The sequence below is a fragment of the Plutella xylostella genome, chromosome 15, assembly GCF_932276165.1.
Source record: "Plutella xylostella chromosome 15, ilPluXylo3.1, whole genome shotgun sequence".
Taxonomy (NCBI): Eukaryota; Metazoa; Arthropoda; class Insecta; order Lepidoptera; family Plutellidae; genus Plutella; species Plutella xylostella.
Genome location: NC_063995.1, coordinates 2,614,974 through 2,635,079, shown reverse-complemented (window position 1 = coordinate 2,635,079; position 20,106 = coordinate 2,614,974). Strand labels below are relative to the sequence as shown.

Here is a 20,106-nt window from a genome sequence, read left to right as displayed (position 1 = left end):
AATCTAGATCTAAACTAGATTAAGACTATACGGACTGACGCTAATCTAACTGACCAATCTAGTATGCACACATAGTCCGTAACTCTAGCATTTGTCACCCAAATGCTAAGAAGAAGAAGATTCTGAGGACTATCGCTGAGTTGCAGAAAGGGACTTTAAGCTAATGTCGACCTTAAATGTATCACTGCCTTGCTTTGACTGGATACAGACAGAAAGAGACAAACATAGATTTAATGTCGACATTAGGCTAATGTTCCTTTCTGCAACTCAGCGTATACTAGACAATCATAACTTATTCTTAAAGCATTCGTCCAATGTACATTACAGTGATATATCTATTGTCCACCAATCAAAATTTTAACACAATAGTATGGTGCCTCAAGCTATTGACACTGAACAATTGAACGATTAACATATAAATTAATTGTTATCGATGCTTGTTTGTAGATCGGAATCATTGTTTTTTTTGTATGATTAATTAGTTATATCATTTTACCGACATGGCTTCATGAAAATGTGAAGGCCGGATTTTTATAAATTCGGATCTGTTTTAAAGTATCTATGCACATAAATACTACTGACTACTGACCCATTTTAATCTTAAACAATAAACAACTGACCCATTTTAATATTAAACAATAAATTCAACTAGTAAATCTTTACACAGCTGTATGTAATACAAACATGCGATAATCTTGTTATCGTTCAATATTTCTGAACGAAGTTAAAACATAATAATCGCATGTCTCAGTAAGCGACATTCCCCGCATTGTTGGCATCAGAATCCAGCTTGTTTTCATAACAAATGTAATGTGCGACAATTCTTGTGCGATGTGCTTTGATTTGTCTCACAAGTCAATATTATTAATAATAAGTAGGCTGGCTGGCTAGCTTAGCAACTAAAAGTCGTCATTGGTCTATCATCACTCATCGGTCACTCAAAATTGGAGAAATATAGGTCGCAAGACTCAATTGCATGAAAAAATCGAAGTACAAATTTAATTAAATCCAATACATTTTCTACTAAGTGAATTCATAGGTACTTATATACAACTATTCGCGAATTCTACACCACGTTTAAATCTTGGTGCATTTAAACTGTTAATCACATAAACGCTAACTTATCAGTTAATTTATTATCCGGTACAAACTACAAACTAACAGTTATCGAAAACGTGATTTTATTCGAGCGTTTAACCAGGCTGAGTAACGGTTCGGTTGCACCTTGCAGCTTGTGCTAAGTAGGCTGGCAGGCACCTCTTGTCACTTATGGTGCATGCCAGATATACATCATAATATGATATGTGGGGACATCTCACACACGGCCATCCGACCTCAAGCTAGTCAGAGCCTGTGTTATGGGTATCGGACAGCTGATATATCTACACAAATACATAGATAGATAAATATTAAATATAAATATCAACAACACCCAAGACCCGAGTACAAATATCTGTCTTTAAACAAATATCTGCCCCAGCCGGGAATCGAACCCGGGACCTTCGGCATAGCAGTCAGGGCCACTAACCACTACGCCATTCGACCATCAAACATAGGTTGCATATCATGCAGGTAGAGTCAGCACAAAACATAAAAAATTGGCATAGAGCAAATATATATTTATAGGTACGAACTAGATGGAGTGTCAGTGCAGACAAAAAACGCGTCGACAAAATAACACCCCACTTATTTTGAATTAGTTCGATTAGATGATTTTATTAAGTACCTTATTCATTGGTACAATGGTTATCATTATGTTGAACTCAGAATAGTTTGACAGTGAACAAAATGCGGACAGTTTTTGCATTGTTTTTGTATCATTATTCACACATCTTGTTCGCATATTTAATGTAAGTACAAAACCTATATACATTGATAGAATTGCACTCTGTATATTTCACAATATGCGGCTAAGATCTATAATAAGTGTAGAGAAACTATCAGATTAGATACAGCAGAGACAACAAGCACTTTGGTTCCAAGAGGTGAGTGTTAGGTCAGTGTTTAAATATTTGTTTGATTACACACTCACTTACATTTTGTAATCATAAAGAATTTTCTTCGTATTTCAGCCGTTTTATCTATTTAGTTTATTTCAAAGTTGTTGATAGTATTGCATTTATTTCATCTGTTTGTTTTGTCACAACTTTATTATCATTATAATTTTTATAGAGATATATCGGAAAGAATCATTCTAGGGGTGCGATATGCCTTAAATCAATGATTACTCAAGTGATATGTGCGTAAGGGCTGATTTTTCAATGGTCACTGTCGTCGAATAAAATCATTGCTGACACTGTCTAATACAAAAATTCAGATGCGACAGCATCAGAATTATCCACAGATAATTTTATCTGACTGTTGAAAAATCTGCCCTAAGATACGTATATACGTACATACTGCCAATCACTAATGATGTCATAATACGATGATCCCAAAATGATAAAACGTAATCTCACGCACATATCACGCTGAGGTTGACTTCCAAATGGATGGCTATTAATTATGTAATTACATACTAACATACATGGTAATTAAATGTAAACGGATTTAGTAAATAGGTCGAGATATTAATAATATATATTGAGGTGAAAATAAACTTTGTAAACAGGTGGTATCTAAGTTTTGAGTGAGATAATTTGTTTTTAATTAACTCCGAATGCATTTATTGAATCAGGTAATAATGTATGTAGGTAAATATATTACAAACATTTATGATTAAAGCTGCTGCGGGGCTGAAACAAATAACACACCCACACTCGATTTGATTTACCTCTAGAATCTATTTGAATGAGTCAACATATTTACGAATTCACACAGTCGATTTTATCGTTGTAGAGATTACATCGTAGCACCCCACACCACTTTAGGTACCCATATGTGTGTAATATCAGTACCTAGTTATAATAAGACTTTACATAATGTAAACAATTATGCCTTCATAAGACACAAAAGCTCACAAGCTGTGCCCACAGGCTTGAAGTCTAGAACATTCTCAGCCCACACCTATGTCTGTGATAATGGTGCATAATCGCCTATAATCTAGATCACATGTGGTCAGTTACATAACGTATAGGGATTGTAGCCGCCCTTGTGTGTGACCGCGAGTGACCTGCGTGTGCCTGGTAGCTGCAGCTTCAAGGCTTAGACCCCTGCACCATGTGGCGAGCTTTTCATAAGCGCAAGGGGCTAGTCTGCTATTTAGTTTTTCTTGTTTTTTTATTGAGATAGATAAACTTTTATGTAGGTACTTATTCATAGAAAAAAAAGACAAACAGAGGGTAAAGCCTACTAATGCGCCCTGGACTACTTAAAATTAAATAATTATAATCAAATCTTAATACATAACTCTATATAGTTAGTCATACCTTGAGTTATAATATTATATAAATATTATTCTGAGCATAAAATTCATTATAAAGGATTACAACTGAGAAAGAAGATATATACTGTGTATTTGAATTTTGTTTTAATTTCCGCCATGCCATGAGAGAACAATCCTCGGGACAAACACAGTTTGAAAGTTCACGCGCGCGTTGAATTCTTTTGTACTGGATAAAATACATTTGTGAAAGAACCTGTATTTGTCTTTGTAAAAAAATTATCATGATTTAAATGCAAAAGTTATAAATATTTATGTTACTTTAACTTTAAAATTTTAATGAGTCTATCACAATTCTAAATTTTTACCAAAACGTAATTATACTAACACAAAAATTTACCTAGTTATATTTAAACAAAATATATCATCAAAATCTATTAATATAATGAAATTCAATTTGATTGCAATTAAAATATGAATTTATTAGGTGTAACTCATACACCAAACTGAGCCAAATATTAATGAGTCATAAAACACTTATCAATGACACTGTAAATCACTGAACAACACGTTATTGCGTTTGCCCTCCTACGCGTTGCTTGTATTGGATACAATGTTATTAGAAGTTACAAAAATTGTATACAGGTTGATCTTTTATTATACAGTACTGACTTAAAAAAACATAGCTATCAAAACATAGTACAAGTTAATCCTTTTGTTTTTTAAGTTATTGGCAAAAGAAGTTTTAGAGAAAATCAAATTTTGCCTATTTCTGATGTCTTTTGAATACTAGACATTTGAGACATCAACCTTTCAGACATATTCATATTAAACAATGTCCCTGAGTGACAAACCCGAAATTTTCCCGGGCCTCGTCATAATAAAACCCCTGTATATTATGCACAGTGGTTCAACTATTTGGATCGTGGGAACGTGTGCAGTTGATGACATGTCAATGGCGCACTTTGACAGCTCGATGACTTTTTGAAGGCCTTTCAACCATAGACAAGTAGGCTCTATTTATTTATTTGAGTTGGTTGTGTGCATGTTGCGCTTTAAGCACACAAGTTGCGTTAATGAACTTGTTTGAAAGCGTCTCGCTGTTGTGACTTGAGGTTGTTTAATGATCTTGTGTTTCTTAAATACAATATGAGAGTAAATATAATAAGCTTCATTTAACATCGGCATACAACTGTACATTTGAAATTGTACCGACTATATCATCTAATAAATAACTTTAATTCAGTCTTTATCATATACAGAGAAAGGTACACCGGGGCCATTGGCCATTCTGTAAAACCTGAAGTAATAGTAATTTATAATCTAATAGCTTTAATAGTGCCATTAGACTGGTAATAAGTAATAACTGGCTTACTTTAATGAATGATTTGGCGTGGATATCTGTGGTGGAAATCTAAGTTATATTCTTAATATATAATTATAACCTAACCCAATCTACTATTGAACTCAAGAAGCGGAAGGTACATTTGATAAGACTATTAATAACTTAAGTTAACTATAATAATTAATATATTTTTTATTATGTTTGTACCACACCACCGATTACTTTCATATACTTACATACATACCAAACACTTGTTTATTTGGGTTATGTTGCAAATTGATGGGGTTAAGACTTAAGACAGGTTGTAGGACAACTTAAAGTCGAATATAATTTTAAAAACTTTTAACTCAATCATAATGATTGAACGAAGTTAACCCAAAGTTCAAATGTTACCTTATGGTTAATTCTACGGCCCTTATTATTATCATTCCAAGCAGTTCGCGATCTTGACGTCGTGTTTGATCACAAGATACAGAGGTCGTGTGATCCTTTTATTAGATTTATCTACAGACATAGTATCTAGTTCAGGTCAGTTCAACTTCCATTTGGGACGCAGCAAAAACCTGCTGTAGCTAAATCCGTATTAGGGTTCTATAGTGCCGTAGAAAAAAGCTTATACTGACTTTGATTTTATGAATGAATCATCATTATCCCGTCATTTTGCTTGGCTGGATAGACCTCTGCAACAATACTCTGTCATCGGGCCAACGGGCGTCCCACGCTACGCTTTCTTTTTCAGAGGCCGAGGAAAAAGTGTTGTAGCTCTCCTTGTGTGAGGCTTATCTTCTTAAGCTTAAAAAGATTCACAATTTAACTAACGAGCAATGAAAAGGTTACAAAATGCCGACACTAAATGATGCCAATTTTTTAAAACATTAAATTTAGAATTTGAACACAATATAACTTTTTTAGCTGGAAAATGTACTTCAATATTGCAAATGTCACTCTCCATTTACGAGTAATTTGGTCCTATTTTCACTGGAACTATTTCATAGCTCGCGAGTATACCTCTATAACTTACGGATAACTGTAGTCTGACGATGTGGTGTTGTTGGCAGGGCATAGCGCACGTGTCGGGCGGCCACATCAACCCGGCGGTGACGCTGGGGCTATTCGCCTCCGGAGACATCAAGCTGGTGAAGGCCGTCTTCTACGTCATCGTGCAGTCCCTGGGGGCCGTCGCTGGTGCTGCCTTCATCAGGGTGAGTGGAAATCATGAGGGGATTGCCTTAAGTTAATGTGTGTCGGGATGAATGATGATCTGTTTTATAAATACATATCAGTCTTTCAAAAGTTTTATATATTAAAAAACAATAGGCTTAGAGTTAGAGATAAGTTTTATTATGTAAGTACCCTTATTAAGTTTTAGGGGATTTTTACATCTGTTAGTTTAATCAGCCGGAGCCTTAGTGATACACAGAAATAGGTAACAATGTAACGACGAAATTCTTAGGAGCTGTAAGAAATGTTCTGTCTGACTAAATACGAGTACGTACAGTAAAGTTCTCTGCCGATTAGAGCATACCTACTTCATAGTTCATACTTTTGATGATTTTTATATGAATCCGATCGACTGTCAATGTCAAGTAAGTTCTAATTGCTAATGAACTCGAGACTCATACTTTTTTTAAATATAACCACCTGCAGAACCCAGCGATCTACAAAGAGTTATTTAACGAGATCAACCTTATAAGCCTAAAGCTATTTCACACTAGTTCTAACATGCCGTTAGTTATAAAGGTGACGCGATAAAAACTCTGCAGTTCGCCCTGACACTGATGAGCTATGAATAAAAGGAATAAATTGGTTCAAAGGCCTTCGATGTGCAGACTGTGTCTCACAAGTATGTGTTTGTAATGGAAAGTGCAGTGCAAGTTTTCGAGGTGATTTTAATGTTGACTCATGGCAGCTGGGCCGCAGGTCTGCTGTTTTATAGGTGTTAATTGGATATTGGATGTAAACCAGGAGAAATGTTGCATTTAACAGGAATTTGGTAGGCAAATATGTAATTTCCTCTTGTTGCTTAAATCCTATTAACATCTACCATAAAAAAATAGCAGACTTGAGGTCGTTGGGATCAAGAGACACAGGCTGTAAGTAGGCTGAAGATTACTTCAGCACTTTCATTTGATTTAATGCTTCTGTTAATAAACATAGGTTTCAATGTCTATGAGGGAATAGTCTTTTTTATGTAGTGTGTGTTACAAATCCACTATTGAGCTTTATTTTATCAACGACGTACACTGAATAGTTTGCAAACACAGCCATACACATATAACATTTGACTGGTAACATGCACAATTAAAGCTCTAGAGCTTTCGCTCATGACTCGAACATAGCTTTCAAATAACTCACGAAGCTCTATTACTCAAATAAATCAAACATAATTTGACTTCGTGTCTGAATATTGATGAATGCGAGCGGTCCCCGTACACGACTAGCCTCGCCAAAAGTCAATGTCAAAGTCGAATGCTTTATATGTAAATTACAGTGTGCTTACAAGCGGGTTTATTGATTTTACGTTTGTCCTTTAACAGCTAAATATCACGTTAAAATCTGCCAATTAGGCTTGGCAGGAACAATTAATATTATGATCTAGCGTACTAGATGTAACCTTTAGTCTTGAATGCTTTGTTTTGAGATGCGCGACATTTTGCTACACAATATTATGATGCGCGTCCGCGTGATTTAAGTCGAGATAAATCACGACCTTTCAGTACCGATATACATGAGCATAATGCCGGCTCTGTCTAATGAACCTCTTATAATTAATATTTAGAATAATTGTTAACGTAATTATTTAGGTCAAATGTAACTAGGTAGGTTTTGGTTGTCCCTTGGCATTATCAAAATAATAATTATAATTAGGTACCTAGTCATAGTTTCCTTAATTTAGATAAACAGAACACGTTTGTACCGACACCAATATTGTACACCTAATAAAAGCTATTAACTAATTTAAGCCAATGACTTAATAGTAGTTATCATAAATGATTATTTAGACTAAGTACAGGTAACGGATATCATTACCTTGACACAGATGTTTTGGGAACCCGGAATAAAAAAATCGCGGTCGAAAAATCCGCCCAAATACTTATACCAGTAACCGACTAACCGGTCCCGCTAGCTTCCTATACGCAGTTACAAGGGCAATGATACTAAAACGTTTAATTCACCAGTCGTATTTGGCATCAGTAACTAACTGTAATCTTATGCAAAAAAATGCGACTTTCATATCATGAGCGCGAGCTTTAAGCTCTTTTAATTAGATATCTACGGTTTAAAATTTGCAGTTACTTTTGTTATTTTATTGAAATATTTTTGGTTTAGCTATATTTAAAGATTTCATGCCACGTAAAAAATATTGGTTTTTTATAAGTTTCATTTTTCTTACAGCTAGCCGTGCCCGACAGCAGGGTGATGGGCTTCGGAATGACACTGCCGGGACCTGGCATCACTGATGGACAGGTAACTACCTCTCACCGTCTTCATATTTTGATTTTGTCAAAATTTGGTATTTTTTGCTGTTGAGTTCAGACAAGGAGCGCCACAAAACTCCTCCTATCCTAGAAATTCCACATCCAAGACCTTTCTGAAGTAGTCGACCCAGCTGCCAGGAGGGCAAAGGAGCCCCTCCCCGACAACCGTATTAACGGTACGTTAATGTACGCTAACTAATCCCACTGGCTCATCATTTCTCCTCGTTGATAAACGCCAGTTTTAGTGTCACACGCTAAAAATAAGTCAAGTACCTATATGTCCCCGTCTTACCCTTCTTCCTTCCCAGGCGGTGCTGGTGGAGGCTCTGATCACGTTCGTGCTGGTGCTGACGGTGCAGGCGGTGTGCGACGCCGGCCGCGTGGACCTCAAGGGCTCGGGCCCGCTCGCCATCGGGCTGAGTATTACTGCGTGCCATGCCGCTGCCGTGAGTTTCATTATCAACCGACTTAGATAAAAAATGTACAAGATGTTGTGTCGCATACATAACATAGAAAAATCTTTGCGCATTTTGTTCACTGTCAAACCGTTTTAAGTTCATCGAGGAGACGATTCTTTTGCACTCTCCATTTGTCAAGCAACAATCGCCTATAGTCGAGCAGAGTCCGACAATGGTCGTATTATTCAACCATTACAGGCTACCTGTTTAAGGTTGAGAGTCCAGCGGACTAAAATTTTACGAGTATTTAATCGCATTATTTCATCTGAATCAGTACATATAATGCTTCTAATAACCTATTTAAACCTATTTCATGTAAAATTTTCGATCATATATATTTTTTGCTATGCCATACAAAATGGCCTTTGATCTAACCTTTTTTACCCCCTTTACGCCTACAAACCATTTGTTCAACACCCTGTATAACGCAGGTGCCGTTCACCGGGTCCAGCATGAACCCGGCGCGCTCGTTCGGCCCCGCGCTCGTCATGGGAGACTGGACCTCGCATTGGGTAAGATATTACTTCAATACTAGTGTCTAATTCAGTTACAAGAGGGTTACTCTATAGACTCTATACTTACGAAAAACGAACGAATGAGAGCTGTCTTGCAATTGGCACGAAAGATACAACCAGCCACCAACGATATAGGCATAGCTCGCGCAGCAGCGCTCCGAAGCTTTGTTTTTCGTCACATACTGACCCCTCTGATGGTACCTTAGTGAGATTAGCGAATGACAGATCCAGACCACGGTGACAAAGCCTAGTGTAGCTCATTTTTGTCACCGACATGATCATTAGAAGAATATATACTAAAGTCGTTAACTATGTTTTATAGCAACTGTATGACTTTGTTTATTTTTTTTCTAAGTTTGTGAGTCTACCTCGTGTTCACCTATCTCCTACTATCACATGATAATTTTGTGACTGATTACTGTACCCAGTACCAAACCAAACATCGACGAAAGCAATCAAGTATTTAAATAAATGTCTTATGAAAGTATCTAGTTCCTCTCACCTCTCTAAATAAAGATCTTCCCTTCTAACTCTCAGTAGATACTTATTTTACAAAAAACAAAACAAAAACAACCATTGGAAAGCAATTATAATAACTACGTATACAGTTACAAGTTGGTGCCAAGTCCACACTCGGTGGCGCGGCCAAGCCTTTCACATCAACACCTCACTTTTACTCGAGCAATTACGATTACGGAAACCAAGGCATAGTGAAAAGATATACATATCTACCTGTTTATACTAAGGCAATGTACCTGCCGGTAAACATGGAGATTTCACTGTAGGTATCTGTTTACTATTTATGGCTAGATCTTTAGTTATCTATAATATATATGGAATTTAGAACTACTACTACTATCACAATGACATGTTGGATAGCATATTATTATACTTAAAAGTGCGGTATTAGAATTTTCTACAAACAATTCATTGGTCATTTGAAAATGATCCATCGTATAGAAGCAGCTATAAACAGCTAGAAATTTCATGCGCTCACTCACAAATAAATACTGGCTATAAAAATTGTACTTATGTAAATTTCGAATAATTTTGATATTGTCTTCTCACATCCTTAGAAACTTTTATAGGTTTCCACCACAACAATGATTATACAAGAATACAAAACGTTCACTACACCTGCACTATCACATAACATCAAAGTGACCCGCCGGGTTACTGCACCGCCTATTCGTCTTACTACACGACAAGTAACAGTATCAATCTAAGTCCATCGGCCTACCATCTGTAATTACTAGACACATCACTTTCTCTGCTATCTCTAGTCGATGGCAGACTCCGACCGGTCGAGTGCACCGGAAGACGTCACGAGCTTGCCGGCTTAATTATATTCAGATATCTAACGTTATGTAAAAGGATGAGATGATACAACAGATTTTACCGCTTCATATTGAATAATATTGCCTACGTTGGTTTAGTCGCGACGCTCGGCAAATTCCACGATGTTCGCATTTGCATGTCTTATAGTAAAAAATAAATAAATCAGCAAACACTCTTCCTCGTAAATTAATAAAAATGATTAGGCAAACCGTGTATGGTTGTCGCAAAATTACAAACTCTGGTAGGTCTGTTGGAATATTTGGAATAGGTATAGATATATACTTATTATATATTATGTAGGTAAGTAGGTACTCGTACTCGTCTAGTTACTTAATTTTTAGTAAACTTTAACTACTTATATTGTTCTTGTTTTGGTGATCTCTAGTAAATATTTAAAGGCCATGGACTTGGACATAACACATCCTGTTGTACAGTGATTCCATTCGTCCCATTGTATCTCACAATAAACATTGGACCGTAGCGATCCATACGTACGTAGATTTGCGGCTTATCTCGAGTCAATACTTACTGCAAAGTCCGTCTCCCATTGTACCTTTTAAAATGTGCAAATAGCCTCTTACTCGTACCTATATGGGTTACACGAAGTACTTAAATGTTTAAATATCAAATAAGTACTTACCTAATATTGCAAACATTAATATACCTAGGTACCTAATAACAAAGTTGAATCTATATAAACCTTGTAACATCGAATACTCAGGAAATTCACTATCCCTGATATAGGTACCTTCACTGTCTATCCGAGTACAGTGGGTCCTATCCATGTCTTAGCACGGAAGCTTGAAAAAGTGGCAGTTTAGAGGAGACTTCTTATAAATAGTCTCATCGAAGTATTCTCTCATATAGTCGAAAGTGAGGCCCCCCTATCATCTCTCAAGCGGAGGTATTAAGAATTCCGATAATTACGCACTGTTTCGCATAACGAGGCATGTAGTATCAATCACAAGGCGATATCGCCATTGTGTAGGATCAACTCTCCCATGTTAGCAGTGAAACAGAAAGCTGACGGACAGTGTTACATATTGAATGGCATCTAGCGAGTATCCGACGCTGATGCGCGATTGTTTCTGCGATTTGTTTTATGTAACGGAGTTGTGGAGTTTATGGCTTCATTAGCATACAACTGTCCGTGTTGGGAGTCTTGTGAGACAAATGTCTCGCTGCCTGGCTTGGTACATGGGTAGACTCACGCGCTGCTCTTAGATGCAATACAAAGGTGAAGGTGCAAATGTATGGGAACGAAATATAATTTATAAATGCGGTTTTTGAGTGCTGTCACTTTTCAATATTATATTCAGTTTATATCCCATTTTATTAATATATGTTACTTAGTACTTTACTACATAGTAGTCGCAATTTCCAATTAATAACATAATTAGGTACCTACCTACAAATAACGTACAAGTAGAGACAGATAAGGTACATGCGGTGACTTCATGTTTAAATTGCATTAATAGATCATGCCTACAATAGCAACCCTCAGAACTATGAACCAACGCTCTAAAATTGAAGGCGTTACAACATTTACCCCAGCGTTCCTTATCCAACCTCTACCCAGCAAGCTAATCTCCTTTATTAAACTGTATGATACTACCAATAGGGTATTATAGTTCGCTGACTGCATGATTTCATCCTCAGGTATACTGGGTGGGCCCTATGGCTGGTGGGGCGGTGGCCGGCGTCGTCTACAGATTCGTGTTCCGAATTGGCAAGAATGGCGACAGTGGCTCCTACGACTTCTAGACAACTCCCTCCAAACTGAACCACTGAATCAGCTGTCTCGACTCTCGCCTCACCTCTGAGCTCCGGTTTCTAGAATAACAAGCGGCTTCTCTGTAAATATGGCTGTAAATTTTGTGAGATTCCAGTTTTTGATTGGCACATGGAAATAACAATTTCATAAATTCGGCTATGACGATACGATTTTGATTGTTATATTTTTATGGTGCTTCTTAAATCTTTTATTCCTTCTAGAAGCCTCAAGAGATTCGTGAGCGCCTGTAGCGAATACTCGGAGAGAATCTGATAAAATAAATATTTTTTCTACAGATAGGGACTAGGGTCCTTTTGTTATATGAATCAAATATTGAATAATGTATCACGCAAAAATACTTACTTTTGGGTTAGGTACCTGTGTAGGTATGTTTTTTTGGTTCTAATCCTCGATCAGTCACTATTCACTTCACTACTGACTAAAGATTTATTTTATTTTACCAGATTTAGAAAATGTGAGCTCGCACTCGCACTATCTATTTAATTTACTCTTTATATTTGTTAAGGCCAAGATACAGTCTTGGATTCCAAAAAGTTATTATTCTTTTGTTAATCACATTTAGTTTAAGTTAATTTATAAGTGAAACTTCGCTTTAGGTTTACTTATTTATATTTATTGCATTGTGAATAAATGTTATTTTTAAGATATTGAATTTGTAAAAGTTCATAAAGTGCCTGTGTTATTGTGAATATTGATAAGTATTCACACCATATCGATACAAATGTTTATTAGGCTTAATAAATAAACTATATATTGATGTACTTATTTGTTTTACTTTCGCCATTTCGTTTAGAGAAAATAAGTTTTTAGTCGTTTATGAAGTTTGGCAATCTCCTAACTGAATTCATACATATGTATATGCGAATTTAATGAATGTTACGTTACCGACGGGTATCAACGTTGTAATTTAAAGCCTACGCTTGCACTGGAACAATGGCGTGTTATTGTAACACTCATTTACATGTAAATACAATCATGGAGTGATGTTGCCTAATATTTCTTCAGCTGTATAATTTGGAACGAAACCCGAAGAGTTCTTGATAGCATCACTGTCAGCAATGCATGAAATTGCACCTCACCTCCTCTTCTTTATACCACTTACTTATTAAAATAAAAAATGTTAGTGTGGAGTTATCAATGCATAACTTATAGCTGCTATACAGTATAGGAGTTACCAAATAGATGTCCGCATTGTCGGGTCGCAAGTCAGTATAAGGCGCAAAAGTAACGAATTTATACAGCATGTTACCAAAGTGGTACTGATACTAAGCAAAGTGACTCAGGGTGTAATTCTACACAGCAACTTTACTTTTAATCTACGAGTTTTAGAAATTCGCAGAAAAAAATACTACTTACCTACTTTTGCAACATCCTGTTTTAATACATCATAATGAAGTATCGCATCGCACACTATGCCGGGGTGCAGCAGTGATATAAAACACATAATGAGTGAATTATAAGGCCCGATATAAAGTGCGCTAAAATAATACTCCCCCACATCCTATAACAATGACATCAAATAAGTATACCTATGTCTCAAAATCACAAAAAAATCTGCACGGCTTATATTTTGTGTGAACTTTGAATAGATGTAGACGAGTTGAAGGATCAACGAACGAGAATAAAGCTATTCAAGCTATTGTGTTGTGACACAGACCGATTTTATAAGACGTGATAGAGATCTGATGTATTGAAGTGTGGGCGTGATCTGGTCAAAACATTCGTGAACTACTCGTTACAGTGGCGGTTATATCTTGATTTTTCAAGTTTATTTATTACACAATGGATTATTATTTTTGTTGGCAACTTGTAATTTCATGCCTATCACCTGAACAAACTTTAATCATGGCATGACACTCGTGATAGTTGATACAAAGATCGTGGCTGTCGAATTATTATTGTACGACTATCATTTGATATTTATCAAAACGCGTAAGTGTTGACTTTAGAAGGTAATCTCTTTACATCTAAAGCTACACCTATTTCATAACATCACGTGTCGTGACGATTGTAATAGACATATTAAATTCTAACGTACGAGTTTATATTCACTATAGCTATTCCCATTCCACGGGCAAAGACATCTGACAGAACCCTTATTACATTCGAATAAGGTTAGTTTTTGTTTGTATCAGATGTCTTTCCCCGTGGAATGGGATAGAGATACATAATACAGAGTGTGAATTTACCTAAACCAAATAAAATGAGAACCGTAATTTACGTAGTACGTCGTAATTTACGACGTACGCGTCAATCGATGCAAATCCATACGTGATACGTCCCTAACATACCAAGACAAACAACAAAACTGAAGCGAAAGAAAACTATTTATTTAAAATTGAATAAGATATTAAATACAAACAAAGCGATTAAACACATTTACGAAGCGTTGCATCCCTGGTAGCTGAGACAATACGTTGGCGCGCGGGGGGCCGAGTCTCACGGCTGCTCGTCGATCAGTGCTTGCAAGAAGGCGTCAGGGTCGGGGATGTCTGCCAGTAACCCTGCAGCATCACAGAACTCCGCGAAGCTCGCGCAGGGCAGTAGCTCGTCGGTGAAGGTGGCCACGATGCGTTCAGCCGCCTTCGCGTTGTTTTCGTCGTTGTGGCGGATGTATTCTGCCAGCTTTACGGGCCACTGCTCCACGGTTGTCGCGTTCACGTTCTGGAGGGAAAAAGGTAATGGTTTTGGAGGATCGTGCACATTTTGAGTTCTATGGTAGCATATGCGAGCATTAAGATTTTCATAACAAAGGAGCCAAGGTTTCATCATGAACAAAAGTAGGTTTCCAAATTTTTATAAATAATTTTAACAAAAGAAAGCTAAAGAGAGGTACTTCAAACATCTAATTTCAAATTAAAATTAAATTATTGCATTCCTATATCACTTGCAATAAATACAGGACCTGTCATGGCACTGTACCATTAAAGTAAATGGTTTAAAAGTATATTGGTTTATGTTCACGACTTTTCAAAAAGCGGGGCAAATTGCCATATGTTATTTCCAATATCCTTTATAAACCACTTTACAATACAACCACAACCACCAACATCCAACACACACTCACCTTAAACATAACCCCATACAGCAGGTCCACTAACGCCACAAACAGCGCGTAGGGCTTATAATCCGCCCAGGGCTTCACCGCGCGGTGGTCGGGCGGCAGCGCGCGGACCGCGGGCCCGGCCGGCGCGGCGGCACGCACGTGGCCTGTTAGCAGGAGACGCTTGAGGTGCTCCACGCGTTGGGCGCGCCATCTGGTGGGGGAATGGGGTGGTTAGTTTTTGGAGGGTTTTATTTATTGTTGATATAATTCGTAATGATTTAGATGATTAAAAGCTAGTGATAAAGTTTTCTAACTATCTACATTATCTCGTATGAGGTGCTGATCCAAGACACCAAGGGCGACTTGCACAAACATATTAAATATAGATTTAGTGTTAAAACTTGATTTATGTCAAAAATGTATATGGATTGACGTTTCTTAAATCGAGATTTGACAATAAATCTAGTTTTAGTATGTTTGTGCAAGTCGCCTCTACAGTTAGATGGCGTAGTTTTCAATTGTCATCAGCGTAGAGTGCGACCGAAGATCCCCCTCTCGCATAACAGAACTACTCTAAGGACGATGTAGGTTCGCTAGTAGAAAATGCTTTGAGCATTAAGTCCAGCACACGGCTGAACCTCTCAACCCTTTTAGTAGCTTCACCGTACGTCCTATAATCTACTCATATACTCACTGCGCATGCGGCATGAGCAGCAGATGCATGGTGGCGCAGTACAGCGGCCCGTCCGCCTCGTGCGCCGCCTCCAGCACGCGCGCCGGCGGCCACGCGCTCGCAGCCTCTAGTGCCGCCGTCTCGCGCGCCGCCACGCGGGTCCTGACGGAGGAAAGATAGGTTTAGTTTATGTCAAGCAATAAAGAAAAGCCAACACTATTGCTGCGAAAAATGTGAGAGGTAGTACAATTTCCTATCACACAGATTTCTCTAATTCGTAACAGACACATAAATAAGTCTTATCTGTAAACTTTCATTGCTACATTCTGAACATAACTAAGGCCGTATCCCCAGTAGGCGAACTGTTATCGACCGACTGAGTTTGCGGCGTATCTATTTAGTACGCTCTTCCATATATTGAAATGGAGCGTCCAAAGTCTGCTAGTTTAGTACGCAGTTTGCAGCGTTACGCGCGCTGACTATCTCAGTATCTCTCTGCAAACAGTTTGCCTAGTGGGGACACGGCCTAAATAGTATATGAGTCACTCACGTGTTGATGACGTAGAGCGCCATGTGCGCGACGGCGGGCAGCAGCTGCATGTTGGACAGCGGGCCGCCGCCGCCCGTGTCGTCGTGGACAACAATAACTAGTAACTCACGTGTTGATGACGTAGAGCGCCATGTGCGCGACGGCGGGCAGCAGCTGCATGTTGGACAGCGGGCCGCCGCCGCCCGTGTCGTCGTGGACAACAATAACTAGTCACTCACGTGTTGATGACGTAGAGCGCCATGTGCGCGACGGCGGGCAGCAGCTGCATGTTGGATCGGGGCCGCCGCCGCCCGTGTCGTCGTGGACAACAATAACTAGTCACTCACGTGTTGATGACGTAGAGCGCCATGTGCGCGACGGCGGGCAGCAGCTGCATGTTGGATCGGGGCCGCCGCCGCCCGTGTCGTCGTGGACAACAATAACTAGTCACTCACGTGTTGATGACGTAGAGCGCCATGTGCGCGACGGCGGGCAGCAGCTGCATGTTGGACAGCGGGCCGCCGCCGCCCGTGTCGTCGTGGACAACAATAACTAGTCACTCACGTGTTGATGACGTAGAGCGCCATGTGCGCGACGGCGGGCAGCAGCTGCATGTTGGACAGCGGGCCGCCGCCGCCCGTGTCGTCGTGGAAGGTGCGTCCGCGGGCGAACCTCAGGATGAGCAGCTTCAGGTCGTGCACCGTGCACGTGTGCCCGATGTCGCGGTGGCCCGTGCACTCCTTAGAGAATATAGACAGAGAGAGATATTAGTTAATGTGTGGGAAATATATGGGCCGTCAAGCCATTTTAGTCACCAAAGGACTAAAGTGGTTGTCGCACGGCGGATAAGGCAATTTATCAACTGACTAGCTAGCGAGTCGGCTAAAATTTACGGAGTAGACAAAAATATAACTATTGGACTCGGTTGTGCTGGCATGTCTTCTAGGTGTTACCTGCAGATATCCGGTGTGCCTCGCGAGGCAGCTGGCGAAGGCTGACTCGGGCACATGCGGCCCCCACAGCGGCAGCAGCCCGTTGCAGCGCGTCGACGCGTTCTGCAGCGCAGCACTCTCCCACTCGTCCCTGTTGTGATCATAATGATGTGTTATGGAATTGAAAGCATTGTATTCGCTGACTGAGAACATCGGAAACTTTTTAAAGCTCTTGTTCAAAACGTGCGATTTTATTTCATCTGAGACGTTATTTTGTCCAGTGTTAATCCTCCAGCCTACATGGACAGGCTGCGTAGGCAATATGACTGCCACCGGGCTGAGTTAGCGGCGTATCGGCTTACTACACCGAGTGTTCACAATTAGCTAGTTTTGCGCTCACTCTACTCAAATTTGCTGACTAGGAACCCAGTCTTATGCTTTGTTATTTACCTGGCGCGAGCCAGCCTCACGGCGGCCATGTGGCACTCGACGTGCACCACGTTGTAGTGCGACACGGTGATGTAGCCGAGCGTCTTAGCTCCGATATGCCAGTAATTCGGCGGCAAACAGTTTGACTTTTAGGAACGCGGAAGGGCGCTGATAAGGATCACCGCGTTTGCGCGTCTGTGACGTGTTGCGCGCGCGCAGCTCGTACCTCCAGCTTAGGTCACTATACTCAAGTTTACCGACTAGGAACACAGTCTTATGATTATGGTAGCTTAAGAAACGTATAGACTAGATATGGGGACGTAGTATTTACCTGGCGCGTGCGAGCCGGACGGCGGCCATGTGGCACTCGACGTGCACCACGTTGTAGTGCGACACGGTGCTGTAGCCGAGCGTCTTGCGCGCGCGCAGCTCGTACTCCTCCACGGGGCAGCGCTTCGTGAACGTGTAGATGCCGAGCACCTGTGGGGTACGACATGATAGTTATAATTGTTTCCATAATAAATGAATAAATATTAACATCTTACATCTATCGGATGGTGTTTGATACTCGCTATCCTGACCTGAATTTGCCGAAAAGGTGAGTGTCTCGGTTGTCACGGCGTAATCCGTGATACAGAGTAATTCTTGGGCTAAATGCAATTCTTTAATTCCTTATGCATTTAGCTTGGTGGGACTAAATTCACAATATACAAAAGTATGTACAATCAGGTGGACTTAATGCATGTATTGGCCCTCGGTTGGCACGGCGTAATCCGCGATACAGAGTAACTCTTTGGCGTTGTGCAATTTTTAATTGCCTATTCCCTCTATGTATTTACCTTGGTGGGCTGGTACTTGTACCCCTCGCGGCAGATGCAGCAGACGGCACCGTGCTCCTCCGCCAGCTCGGCCACCTGCTGCGTGAGCGAGCACTGCGCCGTCACCTGCCCGCGCTCGTTGCTATAGTATACATAGATATAGTCACCTTGGTGGGCTGGTACTTGTACCCCTCGCGGCAGATGCAGCAGACGGCGCCGTGCTCCTCCGCCAGCTCGGCCACCTGCTGCGTGAGCGAGCACTGCGCCGTCACCTGCCCGCGCTCGTTGCTGCGCATGCCCAGCGCGCCCAGTTGCCGCTCGCGAACCGCCATGGCTAGGCGTTTCTTCTCCTGTTGGAAAGAAAAATAAAACTCCGTTTAGCAGCTTCATTACTTTGTAAGTTTGTAGACACCCATCACCAATAGCTCGCTTTAGACAGTCTAAAAAGTACGGTTTTACGGTTTAAAGTTTGTTAATTTATAGTACAAGAATAACAAGTATATCATACCTGTCTGGTAAAGTCCCTGACTTGCTGCACTTTGACGGCGCACTGCGGCTGAGAGCGCAGAGCTTCCAGAAGGTTCTCCGCTAACGACCCAACGTGTTCTCCTGAAGACACTTGTTCCAGACGGTGCACTATGGGGATCACCTTCTCTGCGCACACTAGCATCTGAGGGGAAACAAATAGTTTGTATGAATTAAAAGATTCTCCAAGCGTTTTGCTATGCGGATTTGCGGAATGCCTGAAGACTACTCGGCCGATCATGTAATACCCAAGTTAGATTTTTAGTTTTCATTACGGCGATCAAATGGATAAAACCGAAAACAAATGTATTTTTGGACCACTCAAAATTGTTGGACCAAACTATGGGCCACGTAGACTCACCTGCGTGGGCTCGTGGTCCGTGGCGAGCCCGGTGAGGAAGCGCAGGATGTACTTGAGCGCCGGCCGCGCGATGAACTCCTTCAGCTCGTCCGAGTCCGTGCACACGAGGGTTGGCTTCACACAGGGCGCGTGTTTCTGCAGGGAATATGCATGACATTATAATAACAACACAGGTCGTGGCAGTTTTGTGCTTATTAGAAGAGGATTAAGTCCAGTAGTGGACGATTTTTGGCTGATGATGACGATTACACGTATTATAGAAACTCATACAGCATAACATCTGCCGAAAAACTGATATATCATAGTGGAGTAAAACTAATTCGCGGTGTTTTATCTAGGTATGTGTAAAAGGTTCAAGAATATGCAATACAAGTGTTAATTAGCACCTGTTTTGTATTAGTCAAAATGGCTACTGAATAATCCAATACTAACAGCGGATTCCGATACATTTGCTTGTTGCGCCATTTGTAATTGATTTTCCATACCCCTCGCGACAAAATACTTACTTACTTACTTATTCCCGATCTCCGCTGGGGAGCAA

General features: G+C 40.0%; 2 protein-coding genes across 4 annotated transcripts in view; one reads left to right on the top strand and one right to left on the bottom strand.

Annotated features, from left to right (window-relative positions):
• Positions 1-13,013, top strand: part of LOC105386557 (aquaporin AQPAn.G) — a 50,160-nt gene extending 37,147 nt beyond the window's left edge. For all 3 annotated transcript variants that reach the window (XM_038108069.2, XM_038108071.2, XM_038108070.2), the window contains 5 exons: positions 5,726-5,869; positions 8,064-8,135; positions 8,455-8,592; positions 9,036-9,116; positions 12,117-13,013. In XM_038108069.2, the coding sequence (XP_037963997.1) occupies positions 5,726-5,869; positions 8,064-8,135; positions 8,455-8,592; positions 9,036-9,116; positions 12,117-12,221 (540 nt within the window). In that variant the 3' untranslated portion in view covers positions 12,222-13,013. The remainder of the gene's footprint in view (positions 1-5,725; positions 5,870-8,063; positions 8,136-8,454; positions 8,593-9,035; positions 9,117-12,116) is intronic.
• A 1,548-nt stretch (positions 13,014-14,561) lies between these two features.
• Positions 14,562-20,106, bottom strand: part of LOC105386572 (E3 ubiquitin-protein ligase UBR4) — an 80,642-nt gene continuing 75,097 nt past the window's right edge. The window contains exons 89-97 of the mRNA XM_048625952.1: positions 19,566-19,700; positions 19,188-19,349; positions 18,847-19,029; positions 18,193-18,341; positions 17,454-17,583; positions 17,065-17,240; positions 15,993-16,133; positions 15,320-15,509; positions 14,562-14,916 (exon numbers count right to left, since the gene is read on the bottom strand). Of these exons, the coding sequence (XP_048481909.1) occupies positions 14,692-14,916; positions 15,320-15,509; positions 15,993-16,133; positions 17,065-17,240; positions 17,454-17,583; positions 18,193-18,341; positions 18,847-19,029; positions 19,188-19,349; positions 19,566-19,700 (1,491 nt within the window). The 3' untranslated portion in view covers positions 14,562-14,691. The remainder of the gene's footprint in view (positions 14,917-15,319; positions 15,510-15,992; positions 16,134-17,064; positions 17,241-17,453; positions 17,584-18,192; positions 18,342-18,846; positions 19,030-19,187; positions 19,350-19,565; positions 19,701-20,106) is intronic.